Source organism: Alosa alosa, chromosome 9, assembly GCF_017589495.1.
Source record: "Alosa alosa isolate M-15738 ecotype Scorff River chromosome 9, AALO_Geno_1.1, whole genome shotgun sequence".
Lineage (NCBI taxonomy): Eukaryota > Metazoa > Chordata > Actinopteri > Clupeiformes > Clupeidae > Alosa > Alosa alosa.
Window position 1 is genome coordinate 22,033,529 of NC_063197.1, and position 13,540 is coordinate 22,047,068.

Genomic DNA, 13,540 nt, shown 5'->3' on the forward strand with positions numbered 1-13,540 from the left:
ACATTTTTTTCCCCTAGAGATCATGTTTTATGGTAGGCTAGCATGTATTCACTTATAGTTGCTTGTGAACTTTTGGAAACCTATGAGCTAAGCTACCAGACCAAGTGAGACTCAAACCAAATTGATCAGTCATTTTTTATTTTGTCAGTGACAAATATTTATACAAACCAGTCCAACCAATGCATTTTCATATAAACTATATGAGGATAACAAATAACTGAATACAATGAATAAAGCTGAATTTATTAAAGCAGTAACACAGAGATGACCACTATACAATATTTACTGTACATAATTAAGTCAGTATCAATAAACTTTTTATATATATATATATAATTAAAACCATTATACAAAGATGATGCAAAACCCATCAGGTACAGATAATATAATAAGTCTTATAATTCATACAAATAGCCTACAATAAAATGTTACCACTTGAAAATCAATCACCAAAATGATGAATAGGCTAAATCTATTGTATGTGCAGCCATACTTTCAAATTCAAATTGAAGAGAGGAAACAACAAACTGGGATACATACAACAGAAACAAACTGTCATACTGTATATTTGTTAGAGTATGCACATGCTGGAATTAGCCTACCTGTAAGACCATATCTACAATGCAATCTTAACATTGTTTGGCTCAAAGTTCAAAGATAGCTACAGTGGGTCCATGAGATATTAAATATATGTCCTTTTAGTGTGTTACATTATACATTGTCATAAATACATCTTTAATGAGAATCTAGACATCTGGAAGCTTCCACAGACAAATGTGGAGATGTGACCCTAAAATCATCTTTAATTTTTCTGAACATCACACGAACCTTCTACCAAATTTACATGACCTCTCATTCCATTTGCCATTTCTAAAGCTGAAGATACAAATGCCATATATCCCACATAACTTATACTCCTCTCTCAGTTCATAGTAGTTGACATTACCGGCAAGTTAGAAACAAAAACCCAGCTTGCACACGTTTTCACTTATTTCCTTAGAATGCAGAACAATATGTCAAAGCCTAACTTACAATAAACCACCATAGTGCATCTCTAAAGAAGTCCAGTTTTTTTTATTTTTTTTATCAGAAGTCTATGTTTACACGCATGTGGTCAGATCAGCGTTTTATGAAGACCTTAAATCCAAATGAAAAAGCTTTTTTTTTTAGTTCTCCTGTATGGAGGAAAATTGGGATTTACATTTATAAATGCATGAGAAAAAACATAAGTAAAGTATGAATATAAATGTCATTAGGAGCTTTGTAGTCTAGATCCACACACAGTAAGACTAAATACAGACCATAATTGAACATTTATTAAAATGAATGGCATATTCTCATTAATGACTGAATCCATCATTCACGGTGATGCAATTCTAAAAAAATAGCATTTACTGAATTTGGTTTATAATCCTTGATAAACTTCACATCCACATTTTTATTTGAATGCCCTGTAAGTATGATTTATTTTCCATCAAAACTTTATGTATTTTACAAGAATCATACTTGTGCAATAACAATGTCAGAATGATAGGAAACTACATTATCTCTGGACACAAGCAAAATGGAATATGTTTGTGAGATTATTAAACAAACGTAAAAAAATCATTTTTGAGACAACATAAATATTAATTTATACACTGTAGGTAGTTGAAGTGACATTTCTGACTGATATTTGTTGAGGATTTAACACAGTATCAGTCTTTTAAACTATGAACATGTGAACAAGTGATTTGCATGCATACAGTATGTGGGCTGATTCCATTTTTAACGTCTAGAAAAAAGTTTTCATAAATAATGAAAAAAAAGTGTGTCTCTGTTCTGCTGTGCTGCACAGTGGTGCAGTTTGCTGCACAAATAATATGACTAGATAACAATAAGCAAAAGAAACATTCTTACATTTGTCAAAATACACTCTACACAATTCTCTACATTACCCATCGAACAGCATGTACTATTTACATTCAAGCTGTCTTCAAAATGAAAACATTTGAAAAACATGAGATCATTCTATGTAAATATCTTTTTTTGCATTCTTTGTACATTAGTTTGGGGACATCTTTATTGACAACAAACCTATGGCTATAAAACCGTGAATTTTATTTGACAAAAAGTGCCTAAATGCTACATTTCTTTGGTTTGTATCTATTTGGCTTTCTACTGCCACCCAGAGGTGCTGATGTGAAGTTACTTTTGCAATGGATTGACAAGCAATCCCTGTTAAACACAGGGGGAGTCATTTTGTGAGTGTATGTGTGTGCATGTCTGTGTCTGTTCACCGGTATTGTTTGCTGTTTGGAGTCCTGCGGGCACACAAAGTGTCTCTGGATGTGCCTGTTGTGGCATTCAAGGGGACACCATTACAGAGCTAAACCTGGCATTCCAGAAGAATGCAATGGATTTCCTGGAAAGAAGGACGCTCCTTGGTGTTCCTGCGCCAGCAACTCAACATGAGCTTGTAGAGTGGATCTGTACACATGGCCGGTTGTGGTAAGTAGATCTATAAAGATAAAAATTAGCCTTTCAATAAAGCACTTAAAGCTGTGACTCTTACAAAGGACAATGAAAGACAAAAAGGTCATTATAGTTAATCAAGCTGAGGCATGCCTGTTGTGTGTGTGTGTGTGTGTGTGTGTGTGTGTGTGTGTGTGCAGTATATAAGTATATATACTCTTTTGATCCTGTGAGGGAAATTTGGTCTCTGCATTTATCCCAATCCGTGAATTAGTGAAACACACTCAGCACACAGTGAAGACACAGTAAGGTGAAGCACACACTAATCCTGGTGCCTGCAACAACAGCGGCACTCGGGGAGGGGTTAGGTGCCTTGCTCAAGGGCACTTCAGCCGTGCCTACTGGTCGGGGTTCAAACCGGCAACCCTTTGGTTACAAGTCCGAAGCGCTAACCAGTAGGCCACGGCTGCCCCCTGCATGCGTGCATTCATGCGTTTGTGCATGTGTGTGTGTGCAGGGGCGTAGCACAAGACTCTGGGCCCCTGCATAGGCAGTCCTGATGGGCCCCCATGTTCCTCAACCCAGATAAAATAAAATATATTCCAGACCCTGTGTGTGTGTGTGTGTGTGTGTGTGTGTCTGTGAAATGAGACCTTCAACTACCTAGGTCACAAATGCAACATGTCTGGAGAAGGGAGTCAGCAATTGACAGACATCACATCCGTTTATGACTAGACTGGATCACATTGATGGATCACCTCATTCTGTTGTCATGAAACTGCAAGCAGTATGAGACATGGGCCCAGTTTCCCGATAACGACGGAGACACTCTTACGAGGGTTTTCTACGATTCATCTTACGATCGTTCGTTTGCTTTTTCCGACTGTTTCCCGAACATGCTCGTAGCGTGAACGCGCGTGCACGTTAATAGTTCTGAAATATCCTCTGATTTGAAGGTGATGTCAGGTGACTGCACGTCACAGCTATTGGCCTACCATTTAAACTTCGGATCTACACAGCATTAATTCACATCAATACGAAAATAGAAACACTTTGACATCTGCATGTAAGCATCCCAAGTAGGTTATATACCACACAGACATAAATAATTGTAATTATTTTAAGATTAGATTGTTGCACCATGCAATATTTTTTTGCGGTGTCACTTAAGAACACGTTTGAAGATAAGAAAGAAGTCGAGTAAGAAAGTGAGGAAATGTGTAGGCTTAGATTTTGATGCAGTAGGCTACAGACTAAACCACTTGTTGCTTTCTCTGCTTTTTACCTCATAGGCCTAATAAAATATGTCAAATATGATAATGTCAAAATATTCTGGCAACGTCTCGTTTCATAACTTGATTGCATTTTTGTCCGCTTTTCATCACATTATTATGACCATTAAATGTGGGCTATGCTGTTTTGCACGCTAAAATCTAATTCATCACAGGTAAACACAATAAAGAATGGGAACGTAAGTTGGATTATGTATTCTAAGTTGTAATTCCTCTGTATGTCCTGTTGGTGACCTCAGTGAGAAGTACTGTTAAGACGCTCTTAGCCGGTAACGAGAACTCTGGAGCACTCGTAGATCTACGAGTGTTTTCACGACGTTCTTAAGCTACGATGGTTTCGGGAAACAGTCGGCAAATCTTAAGACGTTCGTAAGAGGGACTTTACGACGCTCTTAGGCTTAAGATGCTTTCGGGAAACTGGGCCCAGATCTATAAACACACTACTGTCCATTCTAAATGCTTGAATTTGGAAATCCAAACACATGAGACATTGCCACTATCTCTCTGAATGACAAAAAACTATTTGAGATATCATGATCATTTGATATTTATGCAAGACTCTCACTGTAAAACAACTATCTAAAATACCAGTCTTTGATCTCTGCCATTGAGGACCTAGGATACAAACACAGCTTATTGTCCTTGTTTGGTAGCCTTGGTCATGTACATGTTTGTAGTCCATGGACTTTGCACAGAGGAGCATATTAAACAAAGGCCAAACAGTTGGCCAAGTTTTGTTCTATATCAGCATTTGAACCATGCTTGTTAACTGGAAAAGTTATTTCCTGTAACCTTGAACCCGTAAAACTCATAATAGACTGCTGAACTGCTTATATCTGTTGGATTATTCAGAAAATACACAAAATAAAACTGCATTAGAATCAAACTAAGTATATAAAACTGTGTGTGTGTGTGTGTGTGTGTGTGTGTGTGTGTGAGAAAGAGAGAAAGAGAGAGAGTGAGAGAAAGAGAGAGAGAGAGCTCAAATGTCAGCATTTAACATCTACATTTAGAACCAACCTGGCGTTTTTGGTCTCTGAAGAACTCTCCGGTGTTCTCGATCACCTGCTCATCGGAGAGCTGGGAGTAAGGCTGCTCTTTGCAAAAGGTCAGCGTCTCCCAAAGCGTCACCCCAAAGGCCCACACATCACTGGCCGTGGTGAACTTTCCCTGCACAGGTAAGCAAACATGTACACATGATCAAAGAGAATTTATTGCATCATGTCACACACCCAAAATGACAGGAATATTTCAGATGAATGTTAGCAAACTAGTCAGGTTTATATTGTAACAGATGGAGCCATCTTAAAGGACAACTCTGATCTAAGAACAACCTAGGGTCTATTTTTGGATGATAGAGTGTAATCTTTCATTGAGGACCAAAATGATGTTACGGTTATTGGGACAGTTTTGAGTAAGACCTGATTTTGCATTTACAACAAAATACTGTAGCATGGAATAGCCTTCGGGGGCAGTAACAAAGTCGCTCCGTCAAAGTAATTCACTCTTTTAAGCCATTTACTAGGCACAAAAAAATCACATCTATTCTGAAAAGGGTCTCTGCAGGCAGACTGATGTATTATAAAAGTTTTACCTTCATAAGTGTAAAGAAAAAGTATAACAAAAGCACTGTTTGAGCACTGTTTGAGCAGTGAGTGTATTACCGTAATATTATTCCAGTATTACCAAACTCTTCTTGTTTCGTGTCCATTGACAGTAGCTTGTGCTATATTCAGTAATCGACTTGTACAGACTTTTCTTAGCAAGATGGCGGCAACCAGAATAGTAGTAAGGTAATGCACTGACAGCACAAAGAGTCATTTTTTATACCCCTCCATTACACACGCTGTTTTTATTTACATTTTACACAGCGTTCCACCTTTTTTGAAAATGGGGTTATACATCGAGTAATACATTTGAGTAACATCTTTAAGTTTTTACATCTGCGTGAAATGTTAACACTTTAACATAAAAAGGTTCAAGACATCTGTCAATACTACAAATGTTTTATATCTTATGTCCACCTTTATTTTTGATGACAGACTCAATCCTCCTCAATGGAGAATATCAGTGTTACTCACATTTCTGGAGAGATACTTGGATGTTTGTTAATATTTTTTCAGCTACTCTTTGTTAGAGTTGCTCTACCTGTCTTTTCATCCCAAGGTGACATACTTGACTTGGTCATATATTCAAATCTATCTTCTCTAGAAACACTTGCATGTTTATTTTTGCATGATGGTGACCATGTAGTGCATAACGCATATTCATGCGTTTAGGCTAATTGGAAATCACAGGTGTGCTCAATTGTGTTTCAGTGATCACAGATTTATTAACTTGTAGGTGAATTTTACTTTTGTTGCGCTGAAATTCTTCTTTGAGGCCTGCATTTTAAATGTAGTGTTCCCAAAATATCTGGTATTGATTGTTCACAATAGGAAATCCTTTGCTTGTCAACTAGGCTGCAGATATTTTGAATCATTTGACACAGTGGTCTACTTACTTCTGTTGAACAGTGTGTGTGTGTTGTGTGTGTGTGTGTGTGTGTGTGTGTGTGTGTGTGTGTGTCAGGCTTGTGCAAAATTCCAGAATTGAATTGAAACTGGCTCTTAAATTCCAATTCAATTCTTGAATTTCACTTGCATTTCAATTGAGGTAGCAAGCAGGAATTCGAATTGTGCACAACCCTGGTGTGTGTGTGTGTGTGCGTGTGTGTGTGTGTGTGTGTGTGTGTGTGTGTGTGTGTATGTTTCTTTCTATCAGCCTCACCAGTAGGATGCTCTCCCAGGACATCCAGCGGATAGGCAGCACTGCTCGACCCTGGATGCGGTAGTAGTCCCCACTATACAGGTTACGGCTCATGCCAAAGTCGGCAATCTTGATGGTGTAGTTCTTGCCCACAAGGCAGTTGCGGGTGGCCAGATCGCGATGGACAAAATTCAGTGAAGAGAGATATTTCATCCCTGAAGCAATCTGGGTGGCCATGTACAGCAGATTACGGTAACTGGGGAAAACAATGAAATTAAAAACAATACATTTATTAAAATGCGTCACAAATTAAATTCAATTTATACATTTAAATTGATATAGTATGTCCTGTTGGAGAACTGAAAATTACAAACAGACATGAACAAACAGATCTGTATTATGGCCTCCCAGCTGTTTGTTTCGTGTTTTGTTGACAAAATCACGTTAACTTGGTTGGCTGTCTGATAAGCAGAGGCGTGATGTGTTTATTTTTTATGACCGCCTGTTAGCGAAGCGGTCATATAATGATTGTCAAAGTTTTTTTTTTCCTCATCTACTTCCTGAATTTTTGGTCAACGATACCTGGGACACCGAAACACCGGTGCACATGAAATTTGGTGGGTATGTAGCCCCACTAGACTTTTACGGAAAAATTCTGTTTCGTCCCCGGGGGCCACTACCTGAACCGTGGCACTGAGGATGAAGAATCTTTTATGGTATGTTGGTCTCAAGGGTCCACATCAACCTGACCCATAATCACTCATTTGTGATTTGCACCCCCTGCACCAAATTTTACGTGTATGATTGACCTGGCATTCTCTGGGGGTATGCCAAGTTTCGTAGAATTTCATCCATGGGGGGGTCTAAAAAAATTAGGTTATGTGTACATTTAGTGACTGTACAGTCATTGGCCTGTAGATGGCGGTGCACACATATACACATGCACACACACACAGGCACCCACATACTATCGGTATTACAACGGCCGATACATAATTACAAATTCAGTAGGATTAAAAGAAAGCCAAAATAAATATTCATCATCATCATGGCTGCATTTCCAGTATTGGCGATAAGTAGTCGTTTGTCCACTAGATGGCGCATCGTTGCAGTGAGACGTAATTTTGTTGGAAGTTAAAAGTGGGTTGGAAAAACAATGTACGCTTAAACAAGGACTGTAGTTTACCGCAGAGAACGTCTAATAAGGATAGGACGATGTTCACATGAAATGTAATTCCCATTTCTTCTTGACGCCGAAATAAATCTGAGGATGTTTATCGGACATGCTTGGTTTTTACTGCAGGTATTTAATCTTATAATATCAATAAGGACCTAGGTAATGTTACCGTTAGCGTTGGTTGAGTGATAGAGGCCAATTTGATTGATTGCATTTGTAGAAAACTATAAATGCGGTTATACCAAGCAAATTGATAGCAGCACTGTAATTGTAACTGTGACTGTCATTTGTTGCACGTGCTACAAAAATCATTCTGTGCAATGGAAGATTTACCAACATTACACCGGTCTGATACAGTTTTGCCTATACGTGTGACTGAGACTGTTTATTTGTTTTAAGTGCGTGCAGGGTGTGAGAGGGGAATCGATGTGCTTTGATTCCAGCTTGGTAGTTGTAGTCTGTGAAATTAAAAAGCACGTGTGTGTGAAGTATCCAAACAATGACACCTTCATTTCATTATGGCTGCTTTAACACACCTTACTGTGTAGTGGGTCCCATTTAGAAGTGGCTACTTCATTCGCGCTTTCCTTGACTCATGATGGAGCTGCGTGAATTTTATTACAACTTTTCGCCACGATATGGCAGTTTAAGTCCGCTTGATACTGTAAGGCGTAAGCCATTGGTTTCCAAAGGAGATTTTATTTGTGTCGCCAGCATAGCCTATTGACAATTTATGTTGTAAATAGGCCTACCTTATAAGCCTACCTGTAGCTTAGGGAAGCTAACAGCTTTCTATTAGGATCTAGTTATAGTTACAGTTTTGTCATAACTCCCTGATGCATTTTTGCATTTAGAATAGCCAGAGCGTGGATATCTCAATCGGAAAATTAAACAATATCGGGTGCCTATGGACTAGGCTGGGTGAACCCAGCCTGATCTGCCCGCTATTTATTTATTGATTTCTTAAAAGATTGAGCTTAGTGTGGTGAAAGCCAGACTAGCCATGGACGTCAGCACAATGCAAGGGAACATGAATCAGCCTATATTTGCACGAACAATAACGGACAACAGCTCTTCAACTTTGGCCCGTTAAAATGTGTATGAACAGTCTAGCGACGCATTGCACCACTGGTTAGATGTAAAACAGCATTTCGTTTCAGACTACTGTTACTTAATTTGTGCATTAACAATAACGTTTCAGACTACTGTTACTTAATTTGTGCATTGACAATAAAGTATCACATGAACTAAAGATGACTAAAATCTTATGTAGAAGAAGAAACATTCACAAAAAATCCATCCATCCAAAAATGACCTTTGTTTTTAATAGCTGAAAACGGCATGGAACTGACAGAGATGTTTTTGTTTAGAAATAAATAAATAAATAAATAAATAAATAACATTATGCTGATACCTTTGCTTTTTCCAAATACAATATAGCCTACAGGTGTAAGTGACCTTTCATTAATCCAGTTGCAATTGATGAACTGTGATGAACTGCCCTACTTGTGATTGTTTAGAGATTTTAAAGGTTTTATAACAATGCTACACTCTACACACAAAAAATATGTGTTAATGCATCTTCTTAACCTGACCCTAGCCAGATGAATTTCGCCCCGCCTAGCTCCACTCATCCATCTGGAACCGATCCATTGAAGTGTTGCTTCAGAAGGCTGGGCCTAATCAAAAAATGCTTATTGAATAAGCCACTTGTCCGTCATCTATTGACGTGCTACTTCAACCACTCACATCGAAGCCAACCCGTGACGCTAATAACAGTCTCACAGTCGCTTCTAAGCTATGTCACATCTATGAAACTCCGCCCTCGCCCTGATTGGCTGAACCATAAAGTCGGTTGCAGAAATCACTCTCAATGGAAGAGGTCCCAGATGGATGTGAGTGAAGCTAGGCGGAGCTAAGCGGAACGAAATTCATCTGGCTAGGGTCAGGTTAACATCTTCTTTGGCTATTCTACAATCTATTCACCTTTTCAGCACCAGTAGGCTACTTTCTGTGCAGCCGCACACACACACTCAGGCATGCCAAACAAGCATACACAAAAGTTTCAAGAGTGGGGGATGGAGTAAAAGATGGAGACAAATTGAAGTGTGATTTATTTTCGCGGAACGGTTGTACAGGACTGTGCGGCGGTCATAAGACATTGCAAACAACCTCTGTCCGATCATTACAAAATGCCAACTTATCCTGTTAGTAAACCAATTCTATCAATCCATTAAATGTAATTGCATTCTTAAATATGATTTTAGGACAATAAAAGGAAAGGCTCTGCATTAAAAGATGAGAAGAAACCCAAAAAAGTTAAAGAGAGTGGAGGAGGCAAGCAACTCTCTCTCACCAAGTTCTTCACTCCCTCAAAAACAAACTAATAAATGGAAACACTATTCCTGATGGCCAACTGATCACAGACAGAAAGTGCAAAGTTGAAAATGGACTAATGTTTAACTGATGTTCCTGGCCTATGCATTGCTGTGATAGTCTACACCTTATCTGCAAAGATCATGAAAAAATGAAACGTGGTTCACCATTCTCTTAAGAGATTCATAAGTCCATGTAGGCTACATGTTTTTATATCAGAATGTTTTTTTATACTTCAGAGACATTAATTCCTGGTTCAATATGATACAGCGGGGAAAATAAGTATTGAACACGTCAACATTTTTTTCAGTAAGTATACTTCCAGTGAGGCTATTCGCATGAAATTTTCACCAGACATTAGTATTAACTTAGGTAATCCACACATATTAAAAAATCCAAACATTAATATCCATAAGTAGAGTTATGAGTAAAAAAGTGGAATGGCACAGGGGAAAAGAATTGAACACGCTAAGAAAAAGCAGTACACAAAGGCAAGGAATGGCAAGGAACAAGCTGGAATCTATAAGTAGTTAAAGTGTAATTATCCCTCCTATCTGTGCAAATTAATATAAGCTGGCTTAGTACATACTGATGGGTTATAAAAAGGTTTTTCGTTACCAAGGTGTCACACAAGAAACATTTGAAGGGTTCAGATGCAAAAGCCTCTAAATGCCACCTATGTCAAAAATGAGATAAAGATGGTGAGGGGATGCTCTTCACACATAGTATACGCTAATCAAATAATTTAACTTCTAAACCTCCTAAATACCACTATCTTCCTGGTCTGAAATATCAATTTATAGGCAAAAACCTATAGGAGCCTGAATTTAAATGCTCATTTAAAAGAAAAGTGGTCAGACGGATTTAGAGGGTTTTGCATATGAACTCTTCATCATGATGGGTTAAAGCAAAGAGCTCTCGCAAGACCTTTGCAACCATATTGTTGCAAAACATATCAATGGAACTAGTTACAGATGCATTTCAAAACTTCAGAATCATTCAATAAGCAGTATTGGAGCCATTATCTGCAAGTGGAAGGAACATCACTGCATCATTAACCGGCCATGCACAGGATCTCCTTGCAAGATTTCGAACCAGGAAGTCAGAAGGATTGTCAGAAGAGTAGGCCAAGAGCTAAGGACCACTTGGAGAAAGCTCCAGAAAGACTTGGATGCAGCAGGTACAATTATTACAGAGAAAATCATAGGTAATGCACTCCACCGACATGGCCTCTATTACTGAAGAAAAACATGTCGAAGCTCATTGAAAGTTTGCTACACAACATTTGGACAAGCCTATGAAATACTGATAGAATGTATTCTGGTCAGGCGAGAGGAATTTAACTTTTTGGATGTCATACTATACACACCATATTTGGAGCAGAAATGGCACTGTGCATCACCCTAAAATACCAACAGTGAGGTTTGGAGGTGGTGGTATCATGGTGTGGGGCTGTTTTTCATCTCATACTGGCGGACTTCTTACAGTTGAAGGAATGATGAATGGAGCCCTTTTGTTCCAGGAGAACCTTGCCATTCACCAGGATGATGAGGATGAGACATGGCTAGACCTTCCAGCAAGACATGATCCAAAGCATTCAGCAAAGGAAACTCAGAGAAAGGAAATCAAGGCCCTGACTTCAATCCAATTAAATAGTTTAGGAAGTTAACTAAAGATCAGGGCCCAGTTCCCCGAAAGCATCTTAAGCCTAAGAGCGTCGTAAAGTCCCTCTTACAAACGTCTTAAGATTTGCCGACTGTTTCCCGAAACCATCGTAGCTTAAGAGCGTCGTGAAAACACTCGTAGATCTACGAGTGCTCCAGAGTACTCGTTACCGGCTAAGAGCGTCTTAACAGTAGGCCTACTTCTCGCTGAGGTCACCAACAGGACATACAGAGAATACATAATCCAACTTACGTTCCCATTCTTTATTGTGTTCAAGAGGGACCCCTAGAATCTTCAATATTAAAAGACTATCTGTTTTAAAAAATGGGCCAAAATCACACCGGAATACTGCGACTGATTAGTTTTGTCATACAGGAAATGCCTTGAAGCTGTCATTTCAAATAAAGGCTCTTCCCCAAAGTATTTAAGAAATTTCAGCAAGCGTGTTCAATACTTTTTTCCTGTGTCATTCCACTATATTACACATAACTCAATTTATGGACTTTAATGTTTGGATTTTTTTAAATGGGTGGATTATCTGAGTTAATACTAATGTCTGATGAAAATTTCATGCAAATAGCCTCATTGGATTCATCCTTACTGAAAAAAATGTTGACGTGTTTAATACTTATTTTCCCCGCTGTATATAATTAGCAATGAATAAAGATTTTATATGAAAATTATATTAAAACATTTTCTTTTGAATGAGAATAGCAGTACAACACTGAGTGGGCTGTGCTGGGACAATAGGTTGCACTATAGGGTCACACATTCAGCCCTGTCCTTTTGGGATGTGCACAGAGTTATGAATCCTGAAACATATCTTTCCAGTTTTTGCACTCTGTGTAGCAGAGACAAGAGTGTTTTTTGTGGGGGTGATATGAATAGCGCATCCAATATGTTTAATAGTAACGTAAATCTTTTCGTATTTGTGAGTCAGAAATCATTTTCTTGAATGCATTTCTATGAAAGGATATATAATGACGATGGTTTTATTGTAAATTATTGAGTGTTGACTCTTATTGTGACAAGGTGGCCAAGAATACTTGTTGAGCGCAGTTTATTTGTAAAGTAGATAGGCTACGTTTGTGCGCAATGCTTTGGTGAAGTGTGGATCGCACAGTAAAATAGGAAAACGGGTTGTTTTAAAAACAGTCTGTAGGGTAGGCCTATTTTGTTCCATGAGTGTTAGTTTCTGCGATTTCTTGCAGAATCTTGTTTTTTCGTTGCTGTAGCTCTATATCCAACTTTGACAACAACTGAATTGATTTCACGCGGAAGCAGACCTCTCAAGTCTCACGCATTGAGCGTGAGACACGCATTTCAATGACTTCACACGCTCACACGCCACACATGGCATTTCTCACTCCGAGAAATGATTAACTTGCCCGCACAGAAATTTCTAAGGGCTATATTTTACTAACGTATCACACAACGTTGCTGTCTGTGCGCTCATTCAGCTCAGAGGGCTGCTGTTCAGTTACTAACCTATCGGCCAATCAGAAAATAGGATTTCTCAACCAATCAAGAAATAGTTTTGTTTTGACGTGGGTCCGCAATGTGGAGACTGCTGGTCCGCGGAATTTTGGAGTGAAATTAGGCCCCCGGTGCTTTGTCTAATAATTTGCTGCGCAGTTGATCAAGATACCGCGGACCGACAAAAAAAGAAAACAAACGTTTCTGCTATCGATGTCATTAAACATGGAGCCATACAATAAAGTGGTGGTATGAGCGTCCATTCAATGCAAGCGTCTGCACGAGAGAAACTGAAACTAATCGATAGACTGGTCTCAAAGCTCCGCTTCAACCTGTTGAATGCTATTTAATT

General features: G+C 38.7%; 1 protein-coding gene across 1 annotated transcript in view; it reads right to left on the reverse strand.

Moving 5' to 3' along the window:
• Positions 1-168: 168 nt before the first annotated feature.
• The window catches only part of ddr2a (discoidin domain receptor tyrosine kinase 2a), a 58,149-nt gene continuing 44,777 nt past the window's right edge, over positions 169-13,540 (reverse strand). The window contains exons 16-18 of the mRNA XM_048252263.1: positions 6,516-6,750; positions 4,767-4,916; positions 169-2,500 (exon numbers count right to left, since the gene is read on the reverse strand). Of these exons, the coding sequence (XP_048108220.1) occupies positions 2,369-2,500; positions 4,767-4,916; positions 6,516-6,750 (517 nt within the window). The 3' untranslated portion in view covers positions 169-2,368. The remainder of the gene's footprint in view (positions 2,501-4,766; positions 4,917-6,515; positions 6,751-13,540) is intronic.